This window comes from Caretta caretta, chromosome 9, assembly GCF_965140235.1.
Source record: "Caretta caretta isolate rCarCar2 chromosome 9, rCarCar1.hap1, whole genome shotgun sequence".
NCBI lineage: Eukaryota > Metazoa > Chordata > Testudines > Cheloniidae > Caretta > Caretta caretta.
In genome coordinates this window covers 38,333,021-38,359,259 of record NC_134214.1, presented here as the reverse complement: position 1 = coordinate 38,359,259, position 26,239 = coordinate 38,333,021, and the positions used below count along the sequence as shown (strand labels likewise).

General features: G+C 41.5%; 1 protein-coding gene across 2 annotated transcripts in view; it reads right to left on the bottom strand.

The window, feature by feature from the left end:
• EPHA4 (EPH receptor A4) overlaps positions 1–26,239 on the bottom strand; it is a 125,679-nt gene that overhangs the window by 11,826 nt on the left and 87,614 nt on the right. For both annotated transcript variants that reach the window (XR_007358437.2, XM_048864134.2), the window contains exons 6-14: positions 20,511–20,635; positions 19,249–19,408; positions 17,899–18,010; positions 10,477–10,535; positions 8,341–8,454; positions 7,941–8,126; positions 3,746–3,807; positions 3,023–3,232; positions 349–498 (exon numbers count right to left, since the gene is read on the bottom strand). Coding sequence is in view for 1 of the 2 variants with exons in the window: in XM_048864134.2 (XP_048720091.1) it covers positions 349–498; positions 3,023–3,232; positions 3,746–3,807; positions 7,941–8,126; positions 8,341–8,454; positions 10,477–10,535; positions 17,899–18,010; positions 19,249–19,408; positions 20,511–20,635 (1,178 nt within the window). In the remaining variant the exon portion in view is untranslated. The remainder of the gene's footprint in view (positions 1–348; positions 499–3,022; positions 3,233–3,745; positions 3,808–7,940; positions 8,127–8,340; positions 8,455–10,476; positions 10,536–17,898; positions 18,011–19,248; positions 19,409–20,510; positions 20,636–26,239) is intronic.

Here is a 26,239-nt window from a genome sequence, read left to right as displayed (position 1 = left end):
GAAGTCACCTGATCACGGGTTCCGAAGAGTGCCTCATGTAAGTCTATAGTTTAGTATAGCTCAACTTCATACAACACTTGCAATTGATGAACAAATAGATCAATTACAGGTCACTTGTAGATGCAGGATACCAGACTTGACGAAGTAAAGGTCTGATCCAAAATGGAAAATTTTATTTAAGGGCCTGATCTTGCAAAGAGACACACGTGGGTATAAGAGTCCATCCACGCTATTCCTTTTGCAAAATTTGGGCCTAACACATCACCACCACACTGGGATTGAGAGGAAAGAAGAAAAAATTGAAACAAAGAGGAAGAAAAAATAAAACAACATCAGAAGGGAACTCACATCTTGATTGGACATATCCCAGTAAGGTCTCTCTCCATATGACATCACTTCCCACATTACAATGCCATAGCTCCACACATCACTAGCTGATGTAAATTTACGATAGGCAATTGCTTCTGGTGCAGTCCATCTGATGGGAATTTTGCCACCCTATTAAAAACAGAAGAAGACCAAGGCTGGTAAGCTGCTGGACTGACGCTTCATGTGGATGTCACTGTGCTATGTCACTTGCTTCAAAACTGGAGACAGATGCCATCCATTTGTTCTCTTTAGTCACAGGGATGCAAATAAGTAAATTGTTAAATGTATTTTTATCAGCCCACTGCCAGATTTCTGCTTAGGGCTACACTGAGCATGGGAAAAAGCCAAGAGTTTATAGGGCATATATTAGAGGATTAGTATACAAAGCAAATAAGTACACACTGTTAGTGCAAGGGTTTGACTATTTTCTTGCTTGCCCGTCTGACCTACTTGTCCCAGCCCCAACAAAATAGGCTTATAGACTTCTGTTTTTTTTTTCCAGAATAGCGAAATAAAGAGAAGATCAGCTAGGAAGCTGTATGAAATACTGTGCTTTTCCCTATGGATGATATCCCATACATAACTCAGAAGTAGAGTAAATCAGCTTTCAGGCTGCTACAGTCAGTATAGGAACAGTTAAGTATAGTATCATGTAACAGGACCACTTCTGATACCAGCTAACATTGGGGAGAGCTTTTTTTATTGCATTTTTTGAAGTACGCACAAATAAAAAGGCTCGGGCACCTGAATTGGGCAACTGGGGTTAGCTAATGTTTTAAAAAGAACTCCATCCCGTTTATCTGATTTTGCCTCGAGTGATGCTGTGCCAGAGATTTCTCCTTTTGTTTATGCTAATGCACAAGGTGTTTTTAATTGAGCTTTAAATTTCCTGCAGTCCCACCTGGGAACATTACTGAAAGTTGAACAAAGATGTTTTTTCTTCTTTGTTATAATTTATGTTGTTGAGTTTCTTTTTCTTTGCAGTTTCTGAAGACACTTTTTGTTCCTAACTCCTTGTCCTTTGTCTCTGTTTACCTGGCTGATAGTTTATTGCACAGTTTATTGCCCTTTGTGCGTCTGTCAAGTGTTTAGTATGGGGCTGTTCCAGACCCCATAGAAAGCAATGGGTCTTTCCACTGACTTCAAAGGGCTTTAGATAAGGCCCTATGTGAATGCATATATGCATTAGTATGCCTTTTTTGTTTGTGACTACATGCTTTAGGATGCTTTCACTTCAGTGAGTTAGAATCCTGATGGGGAACAGAACAGACAATTATGTTAAGATAGGACAAGTGCTTTAAAAAAAAAAAAAAAGCACTTCACTGTATTATCTATGACCATGAAGCAAACTCCCTCTTCTGTCAAACACAGATGTATGGACATGGCTTATGTGTGCTTGTTATTTTAAAAATTGTCAGTAAGCTCAACGTTTTTTTAAGCTGCTCGAATACAGTGGAGCTCATCCAAATGTTCCTGGCACTTCATTACTGATACTAAAAGAAGACAATGTGCTGTAATGCAAATTACACTGATTCACTACAGTTTACTCTGAGAAAACAGAGTACTATATTTGCACTCACTAAATTCAAAGGGAGGCTTTTCAATAGTTTCTGTCTTGCCCTGGTTTATTTGTCTATACTTTTATTTGCTTGAATACAGCTTTCCAGACCTCTGTTTCAGCCCCCCTCTCTCACCACGTTTATTAGTGGGGAATACCAGGGTTGGCCAGCGTTTAATACTACAATACTACATGAGTCTATCTTTCCGAATAATGAACTGTGAATTCATTAAAAGATGAGTATAGCGATTAAACCACAGAAATTGAGTACTGCACACAATCTCTGCACTCAGGAGAACAGATGGAGAATGGCAGATATTTAAAAATGAAACAACAAGCAATTAAAAAAAGACTTTATAAAATCCCTAACTTTTTTCCTGGTGCATGTTAATTTCAAAGGTGTTGCGGAGGGGTAGTGTTGGTATCATTACATGCAGAATACTAAAACTAGGATAGCAAAATTAGTAGCACTATGCTCCTAAAATTCGAATCTACTCCCCACTTTTTCATATTTAAATATTAATTTGCATATTATTAGTAATGAACAGAAAATCTTCATCATGTCTTTGTAATTTATCAGGCATCTCTAGCATAAACTGCTTAGTGGTTGGACATCTTGAGAAGTTCTTTAATCACAATTAGAACAGAATCCATTTTAGGGGCTGGAAGAGGCCGTCCAGATCATCAAGGTCCAGATTCTGCAAACACTTAAGCACACACCTATATATGCACACGTGAGTAGTACCACTAAATTCAGTGGGACTATCCACATGCACAAAATTAAGCACTTGCATAAACATTTGCAGGAGTAGGACCCAAACCCCTAATTCCTGGTCTCAAGCTCCTGTCACCAACTCCTAGCACATTGAACACCCTAATGAAGACAATGGGCTGGAGCCTAACAGAGTTATATTGATGTAGCTGCGTTGAAATCAATGGATCTACAATGATTTACACTGGCAGAGATCCTGGCCCAATGTACACTTTTATGCAATGAAACAGGTTTTCACGTGTGCCTGAGATTATTTAAAAACAAAACAAAAACAAAAAACCAAAACCACTTTGTAGGGAAGAAAAGGCCCTTTCCTGCCTTACCCTAGTAGTATAGGCTGCTTCAGGATCATCTTCCAGGACACGGGACATGCCAAAGTCAGACACCTTGCAGACCAAGTTGCTGTTGACTAGTATATTTCGAGCGGCTAGATCCCGATGCACATAGCTCATGTCAGACAGATACTTCATTCCAGAGCCAATGCCACGAAGCATTCCCACCAACTGGATTACTGTAAATCTGCCATCATTTTTCTGCAGATGGGGAAGGGGGGGAAAATCACATAGCATTAAGTTAAAAGCTACATTACTGCCACAGCTGAAGCTGGCAAAGAGCACACCTCTAGATCTTCATCTTGTTTGAAATGAAATGCAATGTTATTTCCTCACCCTCCTGACTAGCGTCTATAATTCACCAGTAAAGTACAAACCCAGAGGTTTTGTCATTGCTTCCTGTGATGTATGGAATATATCCAGTTTTAATGAATCTACAGCATTGCAAGGCTTTCAAAAATGGAATAAATCAAAACTGCTCCCTATTAAACATGGATTATTTAAGAGCCTACATTTCAAATGTTACATCTACTCTGTATCCCTCCACCAGCTACTGGCAGCAGTAGAAAAAGATATTAAAAAGCATTTCCCACATACAAACATTCTTCGGTTTATATTCTCTATCCCTCCACCAACTAGAACAAGAATAAGGAATCAGAGAGAGTGTTTCCCTATGTAAAACCTCTTTTGGTTTATTATAAAGCAATCACCTACCCTGAGGAAGGCATCCAAGGAACCATTCTCCATGTACTCAGTTATGATCATTACCGGTTTACCTAGAGTTTGCAGAAAGAAAAATATAATTCCTTGATGAACACTGATGTTAATGAGATGAAAATGGGTTGCACAGGATTTTACTGCCAAGACACCTGTCTTGCACCATCTAATTTAATTTAAAAAGCGCCAAGCTTATGCCTCAGCTGTAGGGATCTGGAAAAGAAATATTATGGGACGAGAACATTGAAGGGTTCCATCTGGAAAGTTAACCCTTTGGGTGACTGGTTGACAAGGTCTTTAACTAAAGTGGCCTCGAATCTCCAGGGAACCTATGAATGGATAATTGCTCGCTAAAGAAGTAGAAGGGAGGGGGAACCAGATAGAGCTGTTCAAACTTGAAAAATCGTTAGGATAATTAAATTCTTTGCTAGAATATGCATTTTCTTTTAGAGGCAGACTCAGTGAGCACTTGGATCCTTTTTCTTCTTTTGAAAAATCAAAGCTTCAGGGGAGTGGAAAGCTGTCAGCAGCTAAAAGACATTCAGATGCAGCTTGAGATTTGAGCATGCAAAATATAAACTCCTTCCCCAGAACCCCTCCTGACTTTCTCAGTCCGGAATCCTGTATGTCTTGCTATTTCTAAATGAGCCTTCTCCATTTCCCTCACAAAATAAACGATTCAGTGAATTGTGCCAAATATGGGGTCAGATGCAGTAGCAGCACTCATCTTTCCATAGTGCAACAGGGAAAAGCTAACTTTAAGAAATGTAAAAAGAAATACTGGGTTACTGACATAGAATGGTGACTAGAAAAATGGCCTATCTCATAATAAATAATAATAATGAATAAATATGCACATATAGAACGCTTGACATACAAAGTTATATGGCCCTGATCCTGCAGGTGAGAAACCCCAATGATTTCAATGGACTAAACATGCATCATGTTCAGACTCTGTGTTTGAAGGACTGAGGCCAATCTCATTACTCCTGTTTTAAAGATGCCCAATGATAGGCATAAAGAGATTAAGTGATTGCCAAGCCCAGCCCCGTGGGAGGCTGTGTGAATTCTACAAGGAGAACTGAAATCAGAGACTTGGGCGTGCTTAGCTCCTTAGAGGATCAGGCTCCACATAGTGGCAGTCAGAAACAGAAACCAGGATTCCTACCTCTCTGCTCTAATCGTTAGACAGTACTGCTTCTTCCTTCAAAAAAAAGAGAAATTCCTGTCCCTGAGAACATTTGCTTTTGTATTTATATTGACAGGAACTGCTTCGAACAAGGGAATTTTATAGGGGAGAGAGGGTTCAACCAACCTGCGACCTGAACTGCAGATGCCTTCAATATAAAGATTGAGCTGAGCTGGCAAAAACGCTCAACTTTTCCTTGCTCCATTCACCATCAGTATCTGCTCAGAACAATCGACTATTAAAATTGTCCATCTGTGAAATATTTTAGTGCTGAAAAGCTCCCATAATTATTTCTACGTCAGTGCATTTTTCACTCAACAGAATGCCTCCCCCTTGTAATTCTGCCAGAGGTGTGAAAAATCCATACCCCTGAGCACTGTAGCTAGGCTGACCTCCCCACCACGTAAACTCTGCTAGGTGATGCAAGAATGCTTCCATCAATCTGGCTAACCGTGTTCCTAAAGCATGGAGAAACCCCCTTCCTCTGATGCGTCTGCACTGTGGGGTTATGCCAGCATAACTTCAGTGCCATAATTATGCCACTAAAGTCCCTGTTAACGTAGACACAGCCTTCTATTCCTGATTCTCCTACCATTTCAGCCAATGCCCAAAACTCTCATTGTCATGATCACATGCCACCTTTGCTCATGTAGATGAACATGTGTTTGAAATTGTAATCAGGCAGCAGGATACCTACTAATCTGATTTGCATGAACAAAGGTAAGCCTTGAGCAAAACAATTATGTGGGTGTGATCTTAAAAGCCATGGCTGAATATTTGCATTCTTACAGGAAAAGGCTGGGAGAAGACATCACTCTCCATACAGGAAAATTCACCTATCTGAACATTCATCAGTAAGAATGGAAACCACTCTAATCCAATCTGCATATTTCCCCATTTCATTTACCCTTTGCAACTGTGACCGGTCATTCGACAGAACAAATACATCTAAATGAGTTTTAATTAACCTCCCTCGATCAAAATACACTTTGTCAATTCAGAAGAAAGGGAGACTCTCTTTCAGTGCATTAACACATAATTCCATTACTCAGGCGCTGCTTGAGCAGTGGGGAAGTGGGAGAGGGTGAAAGAGGCTGGGGAGGGAGCAAGTAACCATCATCTAGTCAATTATGAAAGTACTTGACTAGCAGCCAATAATGCATTCGTACTTTCCTGCTTCCTCTCTTCCAACAGCCCCATCCATTCCACCTCCACAATTCATCTTGCATTTTAGTTTTCAGTTTATTAAATGCATTCATTTATCACAATGTTCAGAAAACCTACAAGAGGAATTGAGATGAATGTCTTCTTAAGTAGCCCTGTTTACCAGACAGCAACAGCTCTGAGCTGCCCAAGCTGGCTGGTAGCAGAAGCGCTGCTTCCTGGGAGCCAGATGACAGGACGCGCTGGGGTCGGCTCAGCCTACCACCTCCTCAGTGAAAATGTTAAATCATTTGAATGCAGTGAGAACTGCATTATGCAAATACCTCCAGCCATTTATAACTGTTACAGCTGTCCTAGCTAAGGGGTTTTAGTGCCTCGGTGGGATTCCAATACAAAGATCCCCCTGTTGCTTCTCTTTTTTCCAGAAGTGCCATGAAAATCACAGTCTGTAGCAAACACACCACCACCTACTCAGAAATGACCCCCCCTCCCCTTTTCTTTTTAAAGGGAACAGACCTGCAAAGGTATTTAATTATAATATTATGTTTTAATTAAAGTACTCAGAGACTTAGCAAGGCCTGGTAAGCCATAAGCAATAGCAGTCTGAATGACTTTTTTTTCCTTATGGAATTTGTATTTAAAAGAAAACAACGATATTCTGTACTAATTACATTTCCAATCACAGCAAAAATCATGCACATCAGAAGGGGGGAATTCAAGGATATAAAAGAGAGACTTTCAAAGGCACAAATGGGAGATTTAGGAATCCAGCTCCCATTTGACATTCCAGAGGGGATGGGTGTCCAACTGAAATCTTCCCTAAATGAAATATTCTTATTGTCACTGATTTTTTTCTACACTTTAGCTCATTTCTAATGTTAGTTCATTAAAAATTATGGGCTCTCCACTCTCACTTTAATCAGCCACTTTATTTCATTATCAAGAGATCTTTTTAATTAAACACCATGTATTCTCATTGCTGTGTGAAGGGTTGAATGCACAAGCTCCATCCACTCACAACAATGGATGCAGAGGGTTCGTTGTGGTACTACACTGCACTGAAAATGAACCCCTAAATCTAAAGTTTCCTCCACTTTTAGCACTCTGCAGCATGTTCTGCAGCTATGCTATGCATTGTATTTGGAGCACAGACATCTTAAACAGTAACCACTACACAGTCTCAGTGGTGCTTTATGGAGTCAGACCCACATGGGTCTTGAAGGTGTATTTCAGTTCTGGCTTAGAAACAGCATCTGTTGAGCTTTGTCATACTCTTATTGAGACAGAATTCAAGCGAATGCTAACAGGCTTTAAACAAAATGATCGACCAGGTGTTACTATAAATGGAAGCAAGGCTATCAAAGTCATAAATCAGAGACAGCATATACGCAAGTCTCATACTAAAATAAAGACTATTTTATTTCAAAGACCTGCTCTTCACAGATATGCCTTGTACTTCAAAGCACACCGACACTGTAGTTTTGTTTTGATTTTTTTTAAGTGTTTAAAATACTTTGCTTACCATCTGCCTTCACCTATCTTGTAACAAGCAGCTCAGTCTAGCAAAGGTTTGAAAGATGGCTGCTTGACATACCAAAAAACCTGCAGTATTAATTCCTCCTAAAAAACCTTGCACAAGCTGCCTGCAGATAGGGTATCAGTTGAAACTATAAACCCATTTATAGCTGACAACAAGATTAATGACTTGTCCTGCACTGATTTCCTCCTATTAGCTATCAGTGGATCTGTGCCATCTGTCACTTAACAGGGGGAAAAATATGCAGATTTAATTTCTCAATGACTTCCAAATTGGCCTTGTCACAGAAATGACCTACTTACATTTGGTAACTACACCTTCCAAATGTATGATGTTGGGATGGTCAAATTGTCCCATGATGCTGGCTTCACTTAAAAAGTCCCTCCTCTGTTTGTCAGTGTACCCAGCTTTCAGAGTCTTGATAGCAACACAGATCTCTCTCTTTCCTGGTACTTTGAGACGTCCACTGCACACTTCACCAAATTCACCTGCAGGAAAATGACCAAACAATCAGCCATGAACATGAAACACATGACCCTTTGTAGCCAAAATGTAATTGTCAATGCAGTTCTGAAAAGTCCTGTTTGTTTTAGGGAGTTGTTACACTAACCACAGTTAGATCTCAAGGTACCTAAACACCAGTGAAAGCTATGCATTACAAAAACAGATTTACTGCACAAACACAGATGTCCTGAAACTTACCCACACCTATGACTTTTTCAATCTTTATACAGGAGGCATCGATTTCCTTGGCAAATTCCCGCACAGCTTGGTTTGGATCCTCATATGTAAAAGGATCCACATATGTTCTCACACCTGCAAGACAAAAATGCTTTATTTGATGTCACTGATCTACATGCTGCTCAGAACAGAACATACAAGGAGCGAATTCTTAATGGTATACAACAGCAAAGAAAGTGTCCAGTAAAGATTCACCATGTCAGCACTGACTGAATAAAGAAGAAAGGACTTAAGGAGATTCCACAATGGGATTTATTTTTAAATGCAAACATTTAATTTCCCATCTATTGAAACAGCATCAGGCTTTTGACAGTGAATGAACTCCATAAATCACTGATATTGGTAGCAGGCCAACTAGCTGGCTGCAGCCCTGTGACTTAGGCCTACACTACACAGTTAGGTAAATGCAAGGCAGCTTACATCAACCTAATTATGTCAGCGTACACACTATAGCCTTGTCCCGCCAATGTAAATGCCTTACTACGCCGACATAACACCACCTCCATGAGAGAGGTAGGGCTTCTGTCAGTGTAGTTAGGGCTGCGCAGCGTCTGTTTAGATACTAAAAAAAACGAGGAGTCCTTGTGGCACCTTAGAGACTAAAAAATTTATTTGGGCATAAGCTTTCGTGGGCTAAAATCCACTTCATCAGATGCATGCACTTGGTAAGGCAATGCCCATCTTTTCATATGCTGTGTATTTATACCTCCCTACTGTATGTTCCATTCCATGTATCTGATGAAGTGGGTTCTAGCCCACGAAAGTTTATGCCCAAATAAATTTGTTAGTCTCTAAGGTGCCACAAGGACTCCTCATTGTTTTTGCTGATACAGACGAACATGACTACCACTCTGAAACCTACCCTTGGCTCCCTGCTGGGTTGTGCCTGCCAGGCTCCCCACTCAGGGAGCTGAGAAGCATGGGTGGCTGCTCCTCCCCCGCACATTCCTGGCAGAGTATGGGGATCCAAGAAGCCCGGGCTGCTGCCCAGTGGGCAGCTGGGCTCCCGATGGGGAGCTGTGTGGAACTGAGATCCCTGGCTCTCAACTCCCCACTCTGCCCCTCTTCAGTTGGTGTAAGCGCTCCTAGTAAGGAGGTGTACCACCATTAGAGCGAGGGTAGTGAGGACATCAGCCACTGCAGTAATTACTGTGGTGGCTGTAGGTCAACTTAAATCTGTAGTGTGAACATGCCCTCAGAACGCACAACTTCCATTTTTGGGCCAGGGGAGTTCTGAGTTCAGACCCTAAGCTTGATCCTTCACTCAATAAAGCTAGAAACAACAGCATGTTCAGTCACTGAGACTATATCTACACTACAGCGCTGTACTGCTTGTGGTGGAGATGCTCTAAGCCGATGGTACAGAGCTCTCCCACGGAGTTAATACCTCCCGCCTCTCCAAGAGGTGGCAGCTATGTCAGCGGAGAAGCTCTAAGCCGACGGGACAGAGCTCTCCCACGGAGTTAATACCTCCCGCCTCTCCAAGAGGTGGTAGCTATGTCAGCGGAGAAGCTCTAAGCCGACGGGACAGAGCTCTCCCACGGAGTTAATACCTCCCACCTCTCCAAGAGGTGGTAGCTATGTCAGCGGAGAAGCTCTCCTGCCAACATAGCGCTGTCTAAACCGGCGCTTAGGTTGGTATAACTTATGTCGCTCAGGAGTGTTGATTATTCACACCCCTGAGTGACATAAGTTATACTGAAATAACCTGTAGTGTAGACAAGATCTGAGGAAGGAATGCATGGTCTCACATTTCCTCTTAAGCACCTGCTCTGGTCCATCCTGAAGCATCCTTGACATACACTGGGCAGAAAAGCATGCCCATCATCTTCAGCCAGAAGTAAAGGTCATACAAACCTTTTGAGTGAGAGGGAATAAAAAAAATTTCCCCAAAAAACCTTTGGGATTTTTGAATAAAGCCTGCCATTCAAAGTTTCCCTGCTACTAGATGCTTTGTTATGGCAGAGGAGGGCTGCAAACAAGGAAAACAGTGAAATAGTCATCTCAAGAGGAATGTCATTCTTTATTTTCTAAGCATAAGAACACAGACATGCTTTGTGAACCAGAACAAAAAAACCAAATACCACTGCCTTTTACCTTGATTCAAATGTTTCTCCTCATCTGCCTCTTGCTTAGCCTTACTGTACTTACTGCGTCTGTCAGGATGAAAAAGAGCATTACAATTCAAAATAAATCTCTTAATTTAGGAGATGAACTCAGAATCTTCTTGACCTGCCAAGACTTGAATTGCTCTACCTGCCAAGACCTATGTTCTGGGTTGGTCCTACAACAGTTGATGGCCTAATTTATAACCAACAGCAATGCACGAAGCTGCATTCCTTACACAGCTCTAGATGTTACTGTCACCAACAAACATACCAAGGGAAACACAAAAACTCGAATTTACATATTTCCATTCAAGAAAAAGGAGGTTTATTTTCCAGCTACTTTTCTTTAAAACACAGATCTTTGTAATTCTGAAGCCAAATTTTGAAAGGGAACCCAATTAGGCCTCCAGTTTTTTTTAGTATAATTAAATGTGGATGCAAATGCTAACATGTAGATGTCTAACTGATTGATTTGCAAGCACAATTAGGCGGACATCTAAATACTAGCCTTTGTATCCACTTCTAATTGCACAAAATTAGAGGTGGAATTTAAAAAGCAAGCTCTTTCAGTCTACACATCTGTGAATATTAATATGATAGGGGATACAGCATATTAAGTTTACACATTATTATTTCTACACGTAAACACACAACCATTTATACTATTTATGGCTTTAATTTTAAAAAAAGCATTCGAGTATAGCTTTAAGCATCAAAGTCTGTGTGGATTTGAGAGAAGTTAATACAGGACACATCTCTGTAGTGAGGACTTTTCTACTGAAAGGTGCCAAGTTTGGATCTAAGGTTTGGTTTGGCCCATTATAAAGGGTGGGAGGGCAGTTGAAAAATACAGAGACAGATCAAAAGTCAAAGGAACCCAAAGCTGGGTGTTATTGATGCCCAACAACTCCACTTGCTTGCTCCTGTATGGGCCTCCGAATCTCTGACCTCATGATACTGACCTCCTTTGTAAAGCACCCTGAGACCTACTACATCAAAACATAAGAACGGCCATACTGGATCAGACCAAAGGTCCATCTAGCCCAGTATCCAGTCTTCTGACAGTGGCCAGTGCCAGGTGCCCCAGAGGGAATGAACAGAACTGGTAATCATCAAGTGATCTATTCCCTGTCGCCCATTCCCAGCTTCTGGCCAACAGAGGCTAGGGACACCATCCCTGCCCATCCTGGTCAATAGTCATTGATGGACCTATCCTCCATGAATTTATCTAATTCTTTTTTGAACCCTGTTATAGTCTTGGCCTTCACATCATCCTCTGGCAAGGAGTTCCACAGGTTGACTGTGCGTTGTGTGAAAAAATACTTCCTTTTGTTTTAAACCTGCTGACTGTTAATTTCATTTGGTGACCCCTAGTTCTTGTGTTATGAGAGGAGTAAATAACACTTCCTTATTTACTTTCTCCACACCAGTAATGATTTTATAAACCTCTTTCATATCCCCCTTAGTTGTCTCTTTTCCAAGCTGAAAAGTCCCAGTCTTATTAATCTCTCCTCATATGGCAGCCATTCCATACCCCTAAGCATGTTTGTTGCCCTTTTCTGAACCTTTTCCCATTCCAATATATCTTGTTTGAGATGGGGCGACCACATCTGCACGCAGTATTCAAGATGTGAGCATACCATGGATTTATATAGGGCAATATATTTTCTGTTTTATTATCTCTCTTTTTCTTAATGATTCCCAAAATTCTGTTTGCTTTTTTGACTGCCACTGCACATTGAGTGGATGTTTTCAGAGAACTATCCACAATGACTCCAAGATCTCTTCCTTGGATGGTAACAGTTACTGATGAAAAGTGCTACACAGAGCTAGGTACTCCTTTTCTTTTCGCGAATACAGACTAACACGGCTGTTACTCTGAAACCTGTCAGAGCTAGGTACAGTATTGTTATATAGTATTGCTCGGGATCAAGTGCTGCTCCTACTGACATCAATGATGAAACTTCCAACAGTCCAGACTGGGTCTGGCTGGGCAACGAGATTGGGACAGGAAGCCACGGGGACTACAATCAGATAAGAAACATGTGTGGGGAGACTGGGACTGGCTAAGTAAGGAGACTGGGACTAGGAGCCCAGGGGCGGGAGGAGTGAGGAAATGAGTGAAATGGACCACCTGAGGAGGGGGGAAGAAGACTGGAGTGGCTAGACAACTAGTATGACAAGGAATTGAGGGGTCTGGGGAGACCGGAACTTGGACCTGGACCCTGGAGGGAGAAACTAGGACTGTCTTGGCAAGGAGACTGGGATTGGAATGAGAAGCATTAGAAGTGGGGACTAGGACTAGGTAGGAGAGCAGAATGTGACTGGGTTGAGGAGACAGGGTGGCAAAAAGACAGGACAGGGGCAGGCTGAAGGAGATAGGGTAGTAGGGGTCATGTTTGGGGAGAACAGAAAGAAGAATCTGTGACTACCACAACACTCTCCCCTCCAGAGCCTGGAATGAACTCAGAATTTCTGAAGGCTGTCAGCAAATACCTGTGATATGCATTGACAAAGTACATCTCATCTCCTTTTGGTGTTTCTCCATGCAGAAGATGACAACCTATGTCTGCTTATCTGTTTCTCCAGTAGCTAAAGTGGCATTTCCTAACTTCTGAGTGCTTCCTTTTGCAATCATAATGTTCTTCTAACACAGTTTGTAGCGTGCAATATACTAAATAATTTGCCCACAACAAAACACCAAACAGTCCCACACTGCCCTTGATCCAGGATTCACAGCTCCCTATAATGTCCTGGGAATTGTATTCATATGCCACGGACTGCACATGCCACAAATGCCTCTGAACTTCTTTCTTTGCTAAGTTAATTAAAAACCAATACTTTCAAATACAAGGAAACCATTAAAAAAACCTCTAAATCCAAATGCAGAGTTAAGCCATTTTCATTGCCTGTGGACGACTGTTGCAGTGAATCAAGGGACCAAATTCTGTTCTCATTTACCGGGAGGGAGGGGAGGAAAGAGGGTTGCATAGGGTGAAAGTCAGCACAAAATGTCTATAAGTGTATAATAGAAACTGACCTTTAGCAGAGAGGAACATGTCAGCACTGCTATTGCTGTGCATGCATAGAACACTTTCAGTTAAGTAAATGATCACCATCAGCCTAACTTAGGAAAAAAAGTTATTCTGAATTTTATCTATGACCCCTCCAACCTAATTCAATTAATACTGACATGCAGAAGTGAGAAATGCAATAAAAATGTGTGTTACATGAAAGTGGCTTAAGTATTAAAATATCCTTTTCATCTTGTTTAAAAACTTCCCTCTAAGCCCTACATAAAAACTAGCCCAAAACACCCTAGGATGCATAACAGGTAAAAGGAAACACAGGAATTACTGTTCAAGCAATATAATTGTAGCTTATTAGCTTTTAATAATACCTTCCAAACTAACTACCTGCTTCCACTTCTATCTTTGTCACCTGTTGACCTTTTCTCCTTGGCTTGGGGCGGGACACTGCTGTCTACAATTGTCCCTGGGGGGGGAACCCTGGAAGCTCATTATTCACTCATTGAGCCATAGGGAGGAAATCTGGACATGAACTGACATCCACAGAGAGCTCACCTGAATGACAGAAGGAAACCTTTGTCCCAAGTTTGAATTCCATAATTATAGGGATTTCAGGGGTGGTGATTAAATAGGGGCGGTGTTCAGGAAGAGAATACAGAAGCTTTCACAAACTCCAGGAGTCAGAGATGCGGGCAAGTCTACAGGTGGCACTTGGAGATAAAGAAGGGGTGGGGCTTTTTTCCCTATAGGCCTGCCCCACAAACAACAAAGGGGGGGATTAGCATGTATTGTGGTGAAGCAGCATGCAGTCTGGGCTGCTCTCTCAGCCTCTGCATGGCTGCTGGCACCTTTACCATTTACAAACAAAAGGAGAGCTGAGGGTTAGAGCTGCTCTGATTAAAATACTGCCTGCCAGGAGAGCGCAAGGGTATGACTGAGATAGCCTGGTGTTCCAAGGCTCATTAGTAAAAGGTGGGCAACTCATTCAGCTAAATGCCCACCACCTGCCTCAGTGAGTGGGGGAATTTGATGGGGCCAGCAGTGAAGGGGGATAGTTGCTGAGGGACACACGGTAGCTTCTCCCCCTGGGAGTCTCTGGCACCCACTGGCCAGTGGGGTGGCAGCATTCCCCAGCTCTCAAGATTTAACCTGGAGTGGGGGCCATGTGGAGCCTCTTTTGGCTCCATTCCAGCAGTCCCACCCTACCGATCCTGAACTAGTAATGGGCATCTGGCCTGAAAGATGCTGCTAGTCTGGCTAATTGCCCATTTGAGGGGTCAGGAAGGAATTTTTTCTCCCATAGACCACGTGGCAGAGGACCGGGGAGTTTTTCGCTTTCCTTGCTGTACCGTCAAGCTGTGCTGTACAGTGGGTTAGTAGGAAAGCGCCTAGTACCTAGGTTGGGTTGTTAACTCATCACAACCTGCGGCCCATTTTCCAGTGCAGATGAAAGACTTAAATCAACAGTTCCCACAGTAAAACACCTGCAATTTGGTGATGGGCTTTGGGCTTAAGGGACAGGGTGAGACCTTGTGGCCCTCATGGTCCCCACCCTTCTGCACCCTCCCTCCCCCTTGTAGGGGTTGTGGGGGGAAGGGTGCTAGGACTCAGAGAGAGAGAGCAGAGTCAGGCGGTGTGGGGTAGGCTAAGGAGAGCCTACCCCAAGATACAGGTTATACGGTAAGGCGCCCTGTAACCCATTCACTAGAACCAATTAAATGGCTGGTATAGAAGAGTGTGGGAGATGGGCAGGCAGTACTCCTTGCCTGTGCTAAAGTTTAATAAAAGCTGCAGCCTGCCACATAATTCCATGCCTCAATCTGTCTTCATTTTGCTGATGTGTCCGCAACAAAGTCAGAGAGTGGAAGGTAAACCAATCTACTACCCAAGAGACCTCTTTTCATTTATTAAAAAAAAATAATTTAATTAGATAACCAAAAAAGGGTTCGTAAAAGTCATCTTTCTCCACTCAACTCCCTTCTGAAAATAAAGCCTCATCCTCTTGCTCCAAATGTTCCCCAAAAGCTACATTTGAAATAGTCTGAATTTAGAGGTGTGCTTATAGGAAGCTTTGTAGAAATGCTTAAGGTGCCATCTGTCCTTTGCTGTATGAATTTACGTGACTTAATCTACGCAAGTTTAAACTAACCCTTAAATGGATTAAACCTAATGTTAACAAACTCTCCCAGGAACAGAAGAGAACAACATATTCTCAGGCTGTTGGAGGTAGCAGACAGCACGGTCCTTTGGAAAGTTTCCGCTGTAAGATGATTTTTGAGCACTGATTTGACTTAATGCTAAATGATAATATTAAGCCCAGTTTCAAATGTGGGCACCCTAAATGGATATCCCTATCCCACATCTTGATACTGATATCACTACAACTGCACAGAATGGAGGTTTGTATAAATGCAGACCTAAGTGCAGACCTGTTGGCACAACTATGAGATTTAGGCCAGGTGTACACTAGAAAAGGTTTGCGGGTGTAGGTACGCTGGCAAAGCCTCCTAGTGCAGGTGGTTGGTGAACAAAATAAGCTATGCTGGCAAAAGTCCTTTTATGTTGGTATAACAATGTCTACTTTTGGGCTTCTGTTGGTATAGAAATGTTGCAAAAATTCACCTCTCCTACCAATATGGCCCTACTGGCAAAAGTTTCTAGTGCAGATCTGGCCTCAGGTGCCCCATTAAGGCATCCGCTTTTGAAAACTGGGCTTTGTTTTTCAATAGCTACTCCCAACTACTGGAGCTAAATGGATGTAGGCATGTAGTGCTATGATAAACATCCTAAATGCACTGATATTCACAGAACATCCCAGGAAGGGGCCTCATGGTTTTTTATTGCCTTGGCATTTCATTTACTTCGTTATGTCTTTTCTCTTCCACAGCCTCTTAAAACCTACTGAGGCAGAGCTGTGGGGCATCTTTGAACCCACTGCCACTTGACTAACTTATCTGCATTCCCACCAGCATTTAGGCCAGCCTTTGGTCCTGGCTACCAGCCTGCTCTTTATCTGTGTTTTGTCCAATTTAAACACTTCTAGGCAGCGATAACTAAACAGACAGCCTGAATGGGGAGAAGAATTGGCTGAGTATGCATCAGCATCAGCGAGTCTGTCAGCTACCAGGCTCCAGGCAGCCTTTCCTTTGACAGCTTTATGGCCGATACTAAAGAGAATCAATACTAGGGCAAGGGGTTGACATTTCATTTTCTAAAAAGTGATCCATTGAGGGCCAATCACCAAGCCGTGTTTATCAGCCTTGAGAAGTGACATTTTTTTTTATTGGGGGAGGTGGGGAAGGAATCATCTCAGAACAACTCGACAGGCTCAATTCTCCAAGGTGGCGACTCATAATTAGAAATCCAATGTATCCCGCTATCAATCTGGCCTTAAATAATAAAGTGATCAATAAAAGCAGAGAGGAGATTAAGTCATCAAGCCCTGGTGATGCTATTTTCTGTTGCAATGGCTTTTAATAAACCTGTCTCTCTGCATTACATTTTCATATATTCTTTTTCTCTTTTTTCCTGCCAGCATGGATGCGTTGAGCTGAACACCCACAGAAAGCCATTACAATGCATGACTACTTACCAGATATTATAATCACACTGATTTAACTGCTCTTTTTAAGATGATTTGAAGTGAAAGAGTAAATCAGAAGGAAGCTGTGCCCATTTATAGCTAATGTGATCAGACCCTATATAGAGAGTGGGCCGACTTGTATTCTCTCCTCTCTGATATGAGATGTTGTAATGATTTTTCTGAGGGGTAAACCTTGTTTTGGGAGCAGCAGCGTGTGCTTGATGGGAGATTATGGTTCTGCCTGAAAATGGAAGCCATGGATCCAGTCTGGTGTGTTACTGTATACAAAGTATTGAGTGCCTATGGCTTCTCTTTAGAACCTTTCTTCCCCACAATGGAAGAACTACCCCAATGGCTGATGCAGACATGTACAGACAACTGGGGGTATTAAAATCAAAAACCAAAAACACCCAAGCAAGACCGTTTCACGTTCTCCATGCACGTTACTTCACTGCAGTACTGCTTTCCTTCCCCTACACGTAACAAGCCAACCCAAGAAGATCCCCTGTACTCAGACTCATTAAACTCAACATCAAATTACAATATCCAGTTGGCTTGCTTCTCAATCCCAGTTACAGAAATCAGCTTTGCATTTGAAGGGCAAATAGTGCTGGAACTATTACCATTACATTACATACTGCTGTGGTACTTATGCTGAGAAGATCAAAGCTACATGGGAGAGGGCTTGTAATGCAAATGCACTGTTTATGATGCTAATCAAAGAATTCAGCTTTGTTTGGATGAGACAAAAAGCTCCCTTATGAAAGAGAGAGGGAGAGAGAGAGGTTTAAGTTCTTACCTCCTGCTGATGACAAAAGCAGCAATGAGAATGACCACGAGAACAACACTGCCAGCCACTGAGACAAGAAGCACTGTGGGATTGGTACCATCACCAATAATGGGGGAAGGAACTAGAGATAGAGAAGACATCAGTTAGTGTCACACACCTCAGGCACAGCCACCTACAGTACAAAATTGTCACGGCAACACTTGGTGCTGTGTTCTGATTTGCAGAGGCAGTTCAGGGTGTTACTCAAAGCCAGTCTCAGGCCTTCATTATGTATTCATTCAACATAATTTTCCAGGAGGGTCCTAATTAGTTAAAGACATTATGCTTGATAATGGTTTGGGAAACTTCAACTCGCTGAGAACAAGGACTTCCTCTCCTTCGCCCCTCCATTCTCAGTCAGAGGGTATAATGCCTATTTTATTGCCCACTGAATTGCTTCCCAGTTTACTTTATTTTTTTTTAATGGACCAGATGCTCATTCCTCACTGACACAAACAGAGCAAGTTGTTTTAAAATGTCTTCCCTTTGCCTGGTGGATTGACTATTTTAAGTTTTCTCATGCCATGCCTGAGGGAAGTTAACACAGAATGACGTGACCTGAAGTGATTTAAACAGACCTGCATAATGGAAATTAAAGAAACAGGTTCGGTCATATCCTCTTCCTTCCGGTGTCTTAGGAAGCAAACACTCCATTCACATTTTTGTGGACTATTACATGTTACCTTGACTTAAACAAATGAGAACCTAATCACAGATAGCACAATCTACAAATGCCTCCCTTTGCAAAATTGTTTAAGAGAAAACACAGAAGTAAGGAGACACACACAACACACCTCACTGATTCACATAAAAAAAGGACAGTACATTAAAAAAGGAGAGTAACTGGGGTTTATCCTTCTCTAGATGAGACACACTGGAAATTTATGCAAATAATTCATATTATCATTAAAGGAAGTTGAAAATATAAATCTCCAGGAATCAATGAGAGAAAAAACTTCAGAACATTTATAGTGTGTACTTCTAGCCTACCACATTCAGGTTTCTTCATTAAGATTTGTAAGCATCTTGCATCCAGTATGCAGCACATCCAAATAACTGTGCAACATCACATTTACTAAGGCCGGATCAGAAAACAACAGAGGAAATGGCAGTCAATAGCCATTTTTACAAATCATAGTGCCGCGCAGGAGTCACAATATGGATGCCACATTCAAGTGAATAAATGAAGTCAAACTCCCAATAAGCAGCTCAGTCATATTCAGTATATGCATAGAGTCCAGAAAGAAAGAAAGAAAGAAAGAAATGGGGGAAGGAATGTATCTATTGTCAGCCCTCTGCCAATGATGCACATGTTGTTACCTGTGTTAGTCGTGAACTCAAATGGCCCACTGAAGTCCCCATATCCCGCTGCTGTCCTGGCTCGCACATGAAACACATATGAAGTCAAAGGGTTCAGGCCTTTGATATCTGTGTTCCTGGAGGCTGTCTTCACAATGCGATAGCTGCGCTCATTTTGGTCCTAGGAGCAACAGAGCACAGGGGTGAGGCACACAAAAATGTCTCCAGGCACAGTGAACCCTGGATCCCCAGTTTGCTGCCAAATCTGTGCTGAGGCTATGACTAATAGCAATGGACTTTTCAAAAGATCCCTAGAAAGGTTTTTGTTGTTACCCTTACTAGTACTGGGTTTTAAAAGGGCGTCTTGGGGATGGCCAGAAAGGATGATGGGGATGGTATGTCTAATGATGGTAGGTCTAATGTCTCTTTCAGAAATCGAATGATAAAATTCTCTGGAAAGTAGCCAGGTCTTCAATCATGATCCTGCTGATGAACAAATAACATTTTATGCTCGTTCACTCTTTCTTTTTCCTCTCTTCCAGCCACGAGCTACATATCCAAGAAACCCTTGGGAAATGTCTGCCAGAAAGCCCATGTCTTAAAGTCTATTTCAGGCTGGAAAATGTGTCAGAAAATGTTGTAATCTAGTTTCAGTGAAAATCAGCTGCCCTTTCTGGCTTTATTAGGGAGGCAAATAAGCAATTACCTTTAAAAAAAGAAAAAAGAGAGAGAGAGAAAGAAAAGGTAACTGTTCATTTTCCAGGCAACCGTGAAAGCAAATAGCTCTTTTCATAGTTCTGTACTTGAGGAGAGACAAATTATTTTGTAGAAATAATGTCTCCCTATAACTTGGAAAGACTAAAGAATGTAATTTTCTTGTCCTTATTTTCTATTAAAAGCCATCAAACCCACACCATCACTCTAAGCAGAAGCCATTGACTTAAACAGATCTTATTATTATTACTGTGTTACATGCTTCATTATTACACTTCTGTCTCTGACGTAAGACTAATGTATTACTACTTCTCAGCTATATTGATTCTCATTATAAATATGCTCTCTGTAAAAACCTGGTTCTAAGGGAGAAGAAAAGAAAAAACCCAAATACACTGTTAGAGGAGAGTGCAGTATATTATTCTCATTATTCAGTGTAACTGTTCAAGTGTATGAAATCCCTAATTGGATATGATTCTGAAATCAAACCTATTTGGTCCCAATAATGAGATCCTATCTGGGAATGGCTGTAATGGAAACAAACCTCATCTGATCATTTTGAGTAATACCTTCTCATAATATTTGACTTCATATTCCAAGATGACTCCATTCGGCCTGTCAGGTTCCAGCCAGGCCAATGCAACACTGTGCCTTGTTATTTCTTTAGCCTGTATCAAAGCAATTGGAGACGGAGCTGACAAGAAAAAAGAAAAACTGTATATTAGCAATATTTTATTTTTAAATGAGGATCATGTATTTTTAATTGTAGCTTTCCTACTCAATGGGCTTTGTGAATCTATAGCACTGCCGGGAATTAAAACGTCTCTTGAAGAGAAGACTTGTGTTTGCGCATAAAGCTGCTATTTTTGCTGCTATTACCTACAGCACAGTGAGCTTTTATTCTTACCGAAAGATTCTCTAACAAGCCCATTCTTGGATTCTGGTCCATACTAGAGCGGGAGTCTCCGAAGTAACAGCATGGTGATCCAAGTACTGTGATGTTACACCATGCCTGCAGCCAAAGCCCTGTAAGAGGCTAACATACTAGGAGATGTTGGCTCATTTCTGACCTTTACTAAACATGCCGCATGAGGCCTTGGAATTGTTAGTTCTGGCTCCACAGCAATTCCACCTATTCACCTTCCACTATTAACTGGTGTCATTTCACTAGCTATTAACATTACAAGAAATGGGATATCGACCTTTGGCTCAATCCTCGTCCCTCTGAAGTTGGGGGACTTTTGTTTCAGTGAGAGCCCACTGTTTACAAATTCAGCTTCTCCCATAAACACTGGGATTCTTGCATCTCAAGTATATGGGCCAGTTTTTCTGCCACCCTAACTCATGCTGTGAAGTACCATAGCCTGTGAGTAGTCCAACTGAAGTCAATGGGCTTACTCCAGACGGTCAGATTCTGACTTTAATGGGACTACTTGGGGAGCCAGGTGCTACCCACCATGAAGAAGACATCAGAATCTGGTGTACTGTGAATAAGACTCCAATGGTAACTGTCCCTATATAAAAATGATAGCTAGTTACAGTTGGTTCACAGTACCATACACTTCCAATTCCACTGACAGGGCAGAAAGGAAACATGATTTTGGAAAATTAGTCATGTATCCAACAAAATTCAACTCAAATTTACATCCATGTTTAATAAGGGTTACAATTAAAAAGACAATGGAATATTTCTCAATGTGCACTCCAAATTGGGCCCTTGATAGTGCTGAAGTTCAGTTTTTGACTGGTTGGAGGACAAAGCATTTTCCCTAGGACTATGACAGTAACAGATTCACAGCTCTGCTGGGGGAATGGGTTTGCTGAAGATTTATGAAACAGGTTGCCTGGTTCTTGTTGTGTTGCTGTGTGGCCATGTCTCTAGCCAGCTATTATCAAGCCCTGCCACTACTGACAATAGCTGATACAAATGGTGGGGTCTCCAGGGATGAAGAGGGACATTCATGAAATTTTTAATCTTATCTAACAAAGCCATTCTGTATAACCAGAGATTAGAGGTCTTCCTAAATTGAATGTATTTCCTCTTTTGTCCCTGAAACCCTAGAAAAATACAGATTTTTATTTTTTTTAACTCTGAGATGAAGATCCATGAAAGTAGTCAAAAGAGAAAGGAGGATGTAATGTGTATTCCTGAAAACTACAGAGAAAGACAGAGAAATAAAATAGTCACAATAAATGAAGGGAAAATTGAACGTGAAAGCTTCAAACCTACTTGACCGTATCAGACGGGTCTGATGGGAGTGAAAATAACCAGCAGACACCACACACATAGTCACAAAAGGGAGTCTTCCTGCTGAAGTGAAGCCATCAGGGAGTCTCTTCCTGATTTATTATTTGACAGCTTGGCATCTCTGTTAGAAATGCCTCCAGACCCTTTCTCTCTGTCTGTCTGTCTCTGTATCTCACGTGCACAGACAGATACTGGATGACAGGAGGAGACTATAAACATAAACCAACAGGGAGGTTTCAGGTGTGTTCCATCAAGTTATATATGTGACATGACTGGGATTGGTAATGCAACTCTCCTGCTTGATAACCCAATGGCTTCTAAACCAAGGGCACATTCTCCTTGCTTTGCTTTGCAGTAACATCACTGCTTAGCTAATAAAATGGAAATCAGGTTCATTTTCCGCACGCACACACACACAGCACATTAGCAATACTCTCCACCCCCTCCGCCCCCCGCACCCCCATTACTGGAGAGATGTTAATGAGCTACTTCACCTTGAATGGTCCTTTAAAATATGTGTTAACTACTTATACTAAACAATCTATTCCACCTTGTATTTAGCTGAGACACTCTGGGTACATTTTCCAGACCTGAAGAGGAGCTCTATGTAAGCTCGAAAGCTTGTCTATCTCACCAATCAAAGTTGTTCCAATAAACTATATTACCTCACCCACCTTGTCTCTCTAATGAAAAAAAAGTGTCTTTTATTTTTTAATTCAATATCTGGACAAGCAATTGGTTGATCACAAACTATGTAACTGGAATGTTATTCTCCTCCGGACATCCAAGCAGCACAGCTATTATGGACCTCAATTTCTAAAAAAGTATGCCTCGTGAAATCTGTTATCATTGGAGGTGCTCAACAGAGAGAAATACATCAAGTGGTATAGAAGTGAAACATTGTTGCCAAAATAATACCAAGTTACAACTCCCCACATCTAATATACATGTCTGTAGGCAGACACATACATACTAAAATGTTACATACTCTGTAGAAATTCTACCAAACCAGTATATTTCACAGTGAAGACTGACTGGAGATACTTTGGTGTGAAATAAAAGGAGATTCACTTTGACAAAATGGCTAAGTATAACTTTTTTAAGTTCAAAGCTCAGCAATTTGCCTCCTTTAAAAACTCCACCCCCATACTGATGTGAATACAGCAATGTTCTTTTATCTACTTCCTCAATAACCAGCCATTAAACACCTACTAATAGTTTTATTACTACAGTTCTGTGTTTGTGGCCTACAAACGGGGAGAGAGAGCAGATGCGCACTACAAAAATTTCACCCAAGTGCCATAAAGCCATTTCCTAGGGCCAACAAGCCCTGAATTATAACAGTTTTGGGGCAATTGAAAGGAGGGCAGAGGCAGCATGACAGTGTTTCATTACCAGTTCATATTAGTATCGGGAGGGGGACAACAACAGGAAATAAACAGTTGCAATGAGAGGTCTCTGGCCTGTAAGCAGCCAGGAGTGAAAACAGCCCTTTATGAAAGTACTTGAAACCTGAGCACTTGGATGTCAAAGGCACACAATGCTCAGTGTTTTAGTCAAGTTACCTTCTTAACCACAGCAGGGTTTACTTTCTACTCCCCAGGATTTGAATTTAAATGTATCATGCTTACTCAAGAGGTCTTTCACTGATTGAAAAATATACCTCAGTTTATACATTACCTCAGCTAAATTCAAATGACATATTTAAATTTAATTACTTGAAGTTTAGGGTTTTTCATGCTTCCCCCTCAATTAAACATAACAACACTTATTTGTTCTTATCAATGGCTATGTGCTTTAAAATGCTGTCAGACATCAAAATTAAATGCTTGAATGCACTCATGATGTTACTGTGATTAAGGGTTTTACCTTCCAGGGTAGATGCTAAAAGCCTACTTCATTATTAATGACTTTAATGTATTATACATATGAGGGATTAAAGCAGAAAAAAAATCTTCAGAAAGCAAAGGAGACATAAAATAAGATCTTCTATTTATTGAAATGAAAAGCTAATACAAGAAACCTGATATGCACAAGGATTTTTCTTTGAATCTACACCTTGTAATGTTCTTTTAAATCTGATTTTCAAAACTATATTAAGTAACCTCACAGCATGAATAGGATGTTTGAAGAGAAAGGGTGCATGCATGTTTTTAAAAGGTTTCTAAAAGCAAAAATGATCTGTGCCAGATTCTTGTAACTTACTCATGTTGGATAGAACCTGCATTTGCGAGATGTCTCGCTGACGTGAAAGGAGTCAGAATTTAGCCCTGTATTTTTACATGAACGAGACTGAATTTAAAAGGCATCTCTTCAAATTCTCTTCTCAGGTAACTACCACAGAAAACCATCAATGGGAACTATGTAAGGCCAAGTTTTTGAATATATGTGTGACAACATGCCTGTGTGAAACACCCAATGCACGTGAGCACAGTTGTGCACATCTGAATCCTAATTGAAAGCTAGATGTGTGTGCACTTTTGGAAAACTGGGCTAGAACTCTCAATAACCACCCCTGCTCTGTGTGTGTGGCTTGTGTCTCTCACTAACAGAAGGTGGTCCAATAACAGATGTTACCTCACCCACCTTGTCTCTCTAATATCCTGGGACTGACACACAACTACATTACATACCCCTCCCTCCCCATGACTATTAACATTTTTTTCCAGGGCCATTTTCCATGCTGGGGATCTGGGAACAGTGGATGCAGCCTGGTAAATTTTAGGTTATTTTTAACATGCATCTTAATGATCAGAAAACAGTACCCTCCCCATATGAACCCACTTCCTGTGTTACTGTAACAAATGAACTAGTGACAGAAGAACTAGTGAAATAAGTTTGGTTGCTTACCTTGGGAGGCAGGCCAGTCCTCGCTTACAGACAGCTCCCCAACCTGAAGCAAATACTCACCAGCAACTACACACCACACAACAGAACCTCTAACCCAGGAACCAATCCCTGTAACAAACCGCATTGCCTACTCTGTCCCCATATCTACTCTAGCAACACCATCAGAGATCCCAACCACACCAGCCACACCATCAGGGACTCAGTCACCTGCACATCTACTAATGTGATATATGCCATCATGTGACAGCAATGCCCTTCTGCCATGTACATTGGGTAAACTGGACAGTCCCTACATAAAAGAATAAATGGACACAAATCGGACATCAGGAATGGTAACATACAAAAGCCAGCAGGAGAACACTTCAATCTCCCTGGACATTCTATAACAGATTTAAAAGTAGCTATACTTGAACAAAAAAACTTCAGAAACAGACTTCAAAGAGAAACTGCAGAACTAAAATTCATTTGCAGATTTAAAACCATTGATTTGGCCTTGAATAGGGACTGGGAGTGGCTGGCTCACTACAAAAGCAACTTTCCCTCCCCTGGAATTGACACCTCCTCCTCAATTATTGGGAGTGGACTACATCCACCCTGATTGAATTGGCCCTGTCAGCACTGGTTCTCCACTTGTAAGGTAACTACCTTCTCTTCATGTGTCAGTATAATAATTCCTGCACCTGTAATTTTCACTCCATGCATATGAAGAAGTTGGCTTTTTACCCACAAAAGCTTATGCCCAAATAAATCTGTTAATCTTTAAGGTGCCACTGGACTCCTTGTTTTTGTGGTTGCTTATCTGAGCCACAGAAGGCCTCACAAAACACTCTATAATCCTCTCTCTTCACACAATCCTCCTTCCTCTGCAATCTCCTGCTAGCTGTTGTTGTCTTCCAAGAAAGATGATTGGTCTGCTACTCTCCTCCCTTTGGAAACTGAGGCACAGAGCGCTTAAGATAAGCATTTTCAAACATGAAGATTAAAGTGACGCATCTAAATCTACATCTCTGGAATTAGATGGCTAACATTAGGCACCCAAGTTTGAAAATTTTGGGTTTATGTGACCCAAATCAGCATGAAAGCTGGGATTAGTCTCTTGCTCTCAATCCTTCGCCGAGACCAGGCTGCTTCTCATGCTATTCGGCTTTCCGGAACCTCCTTGTGGCCAGAGGACATGCGAGCTGCTCAGTAAAAGAACTG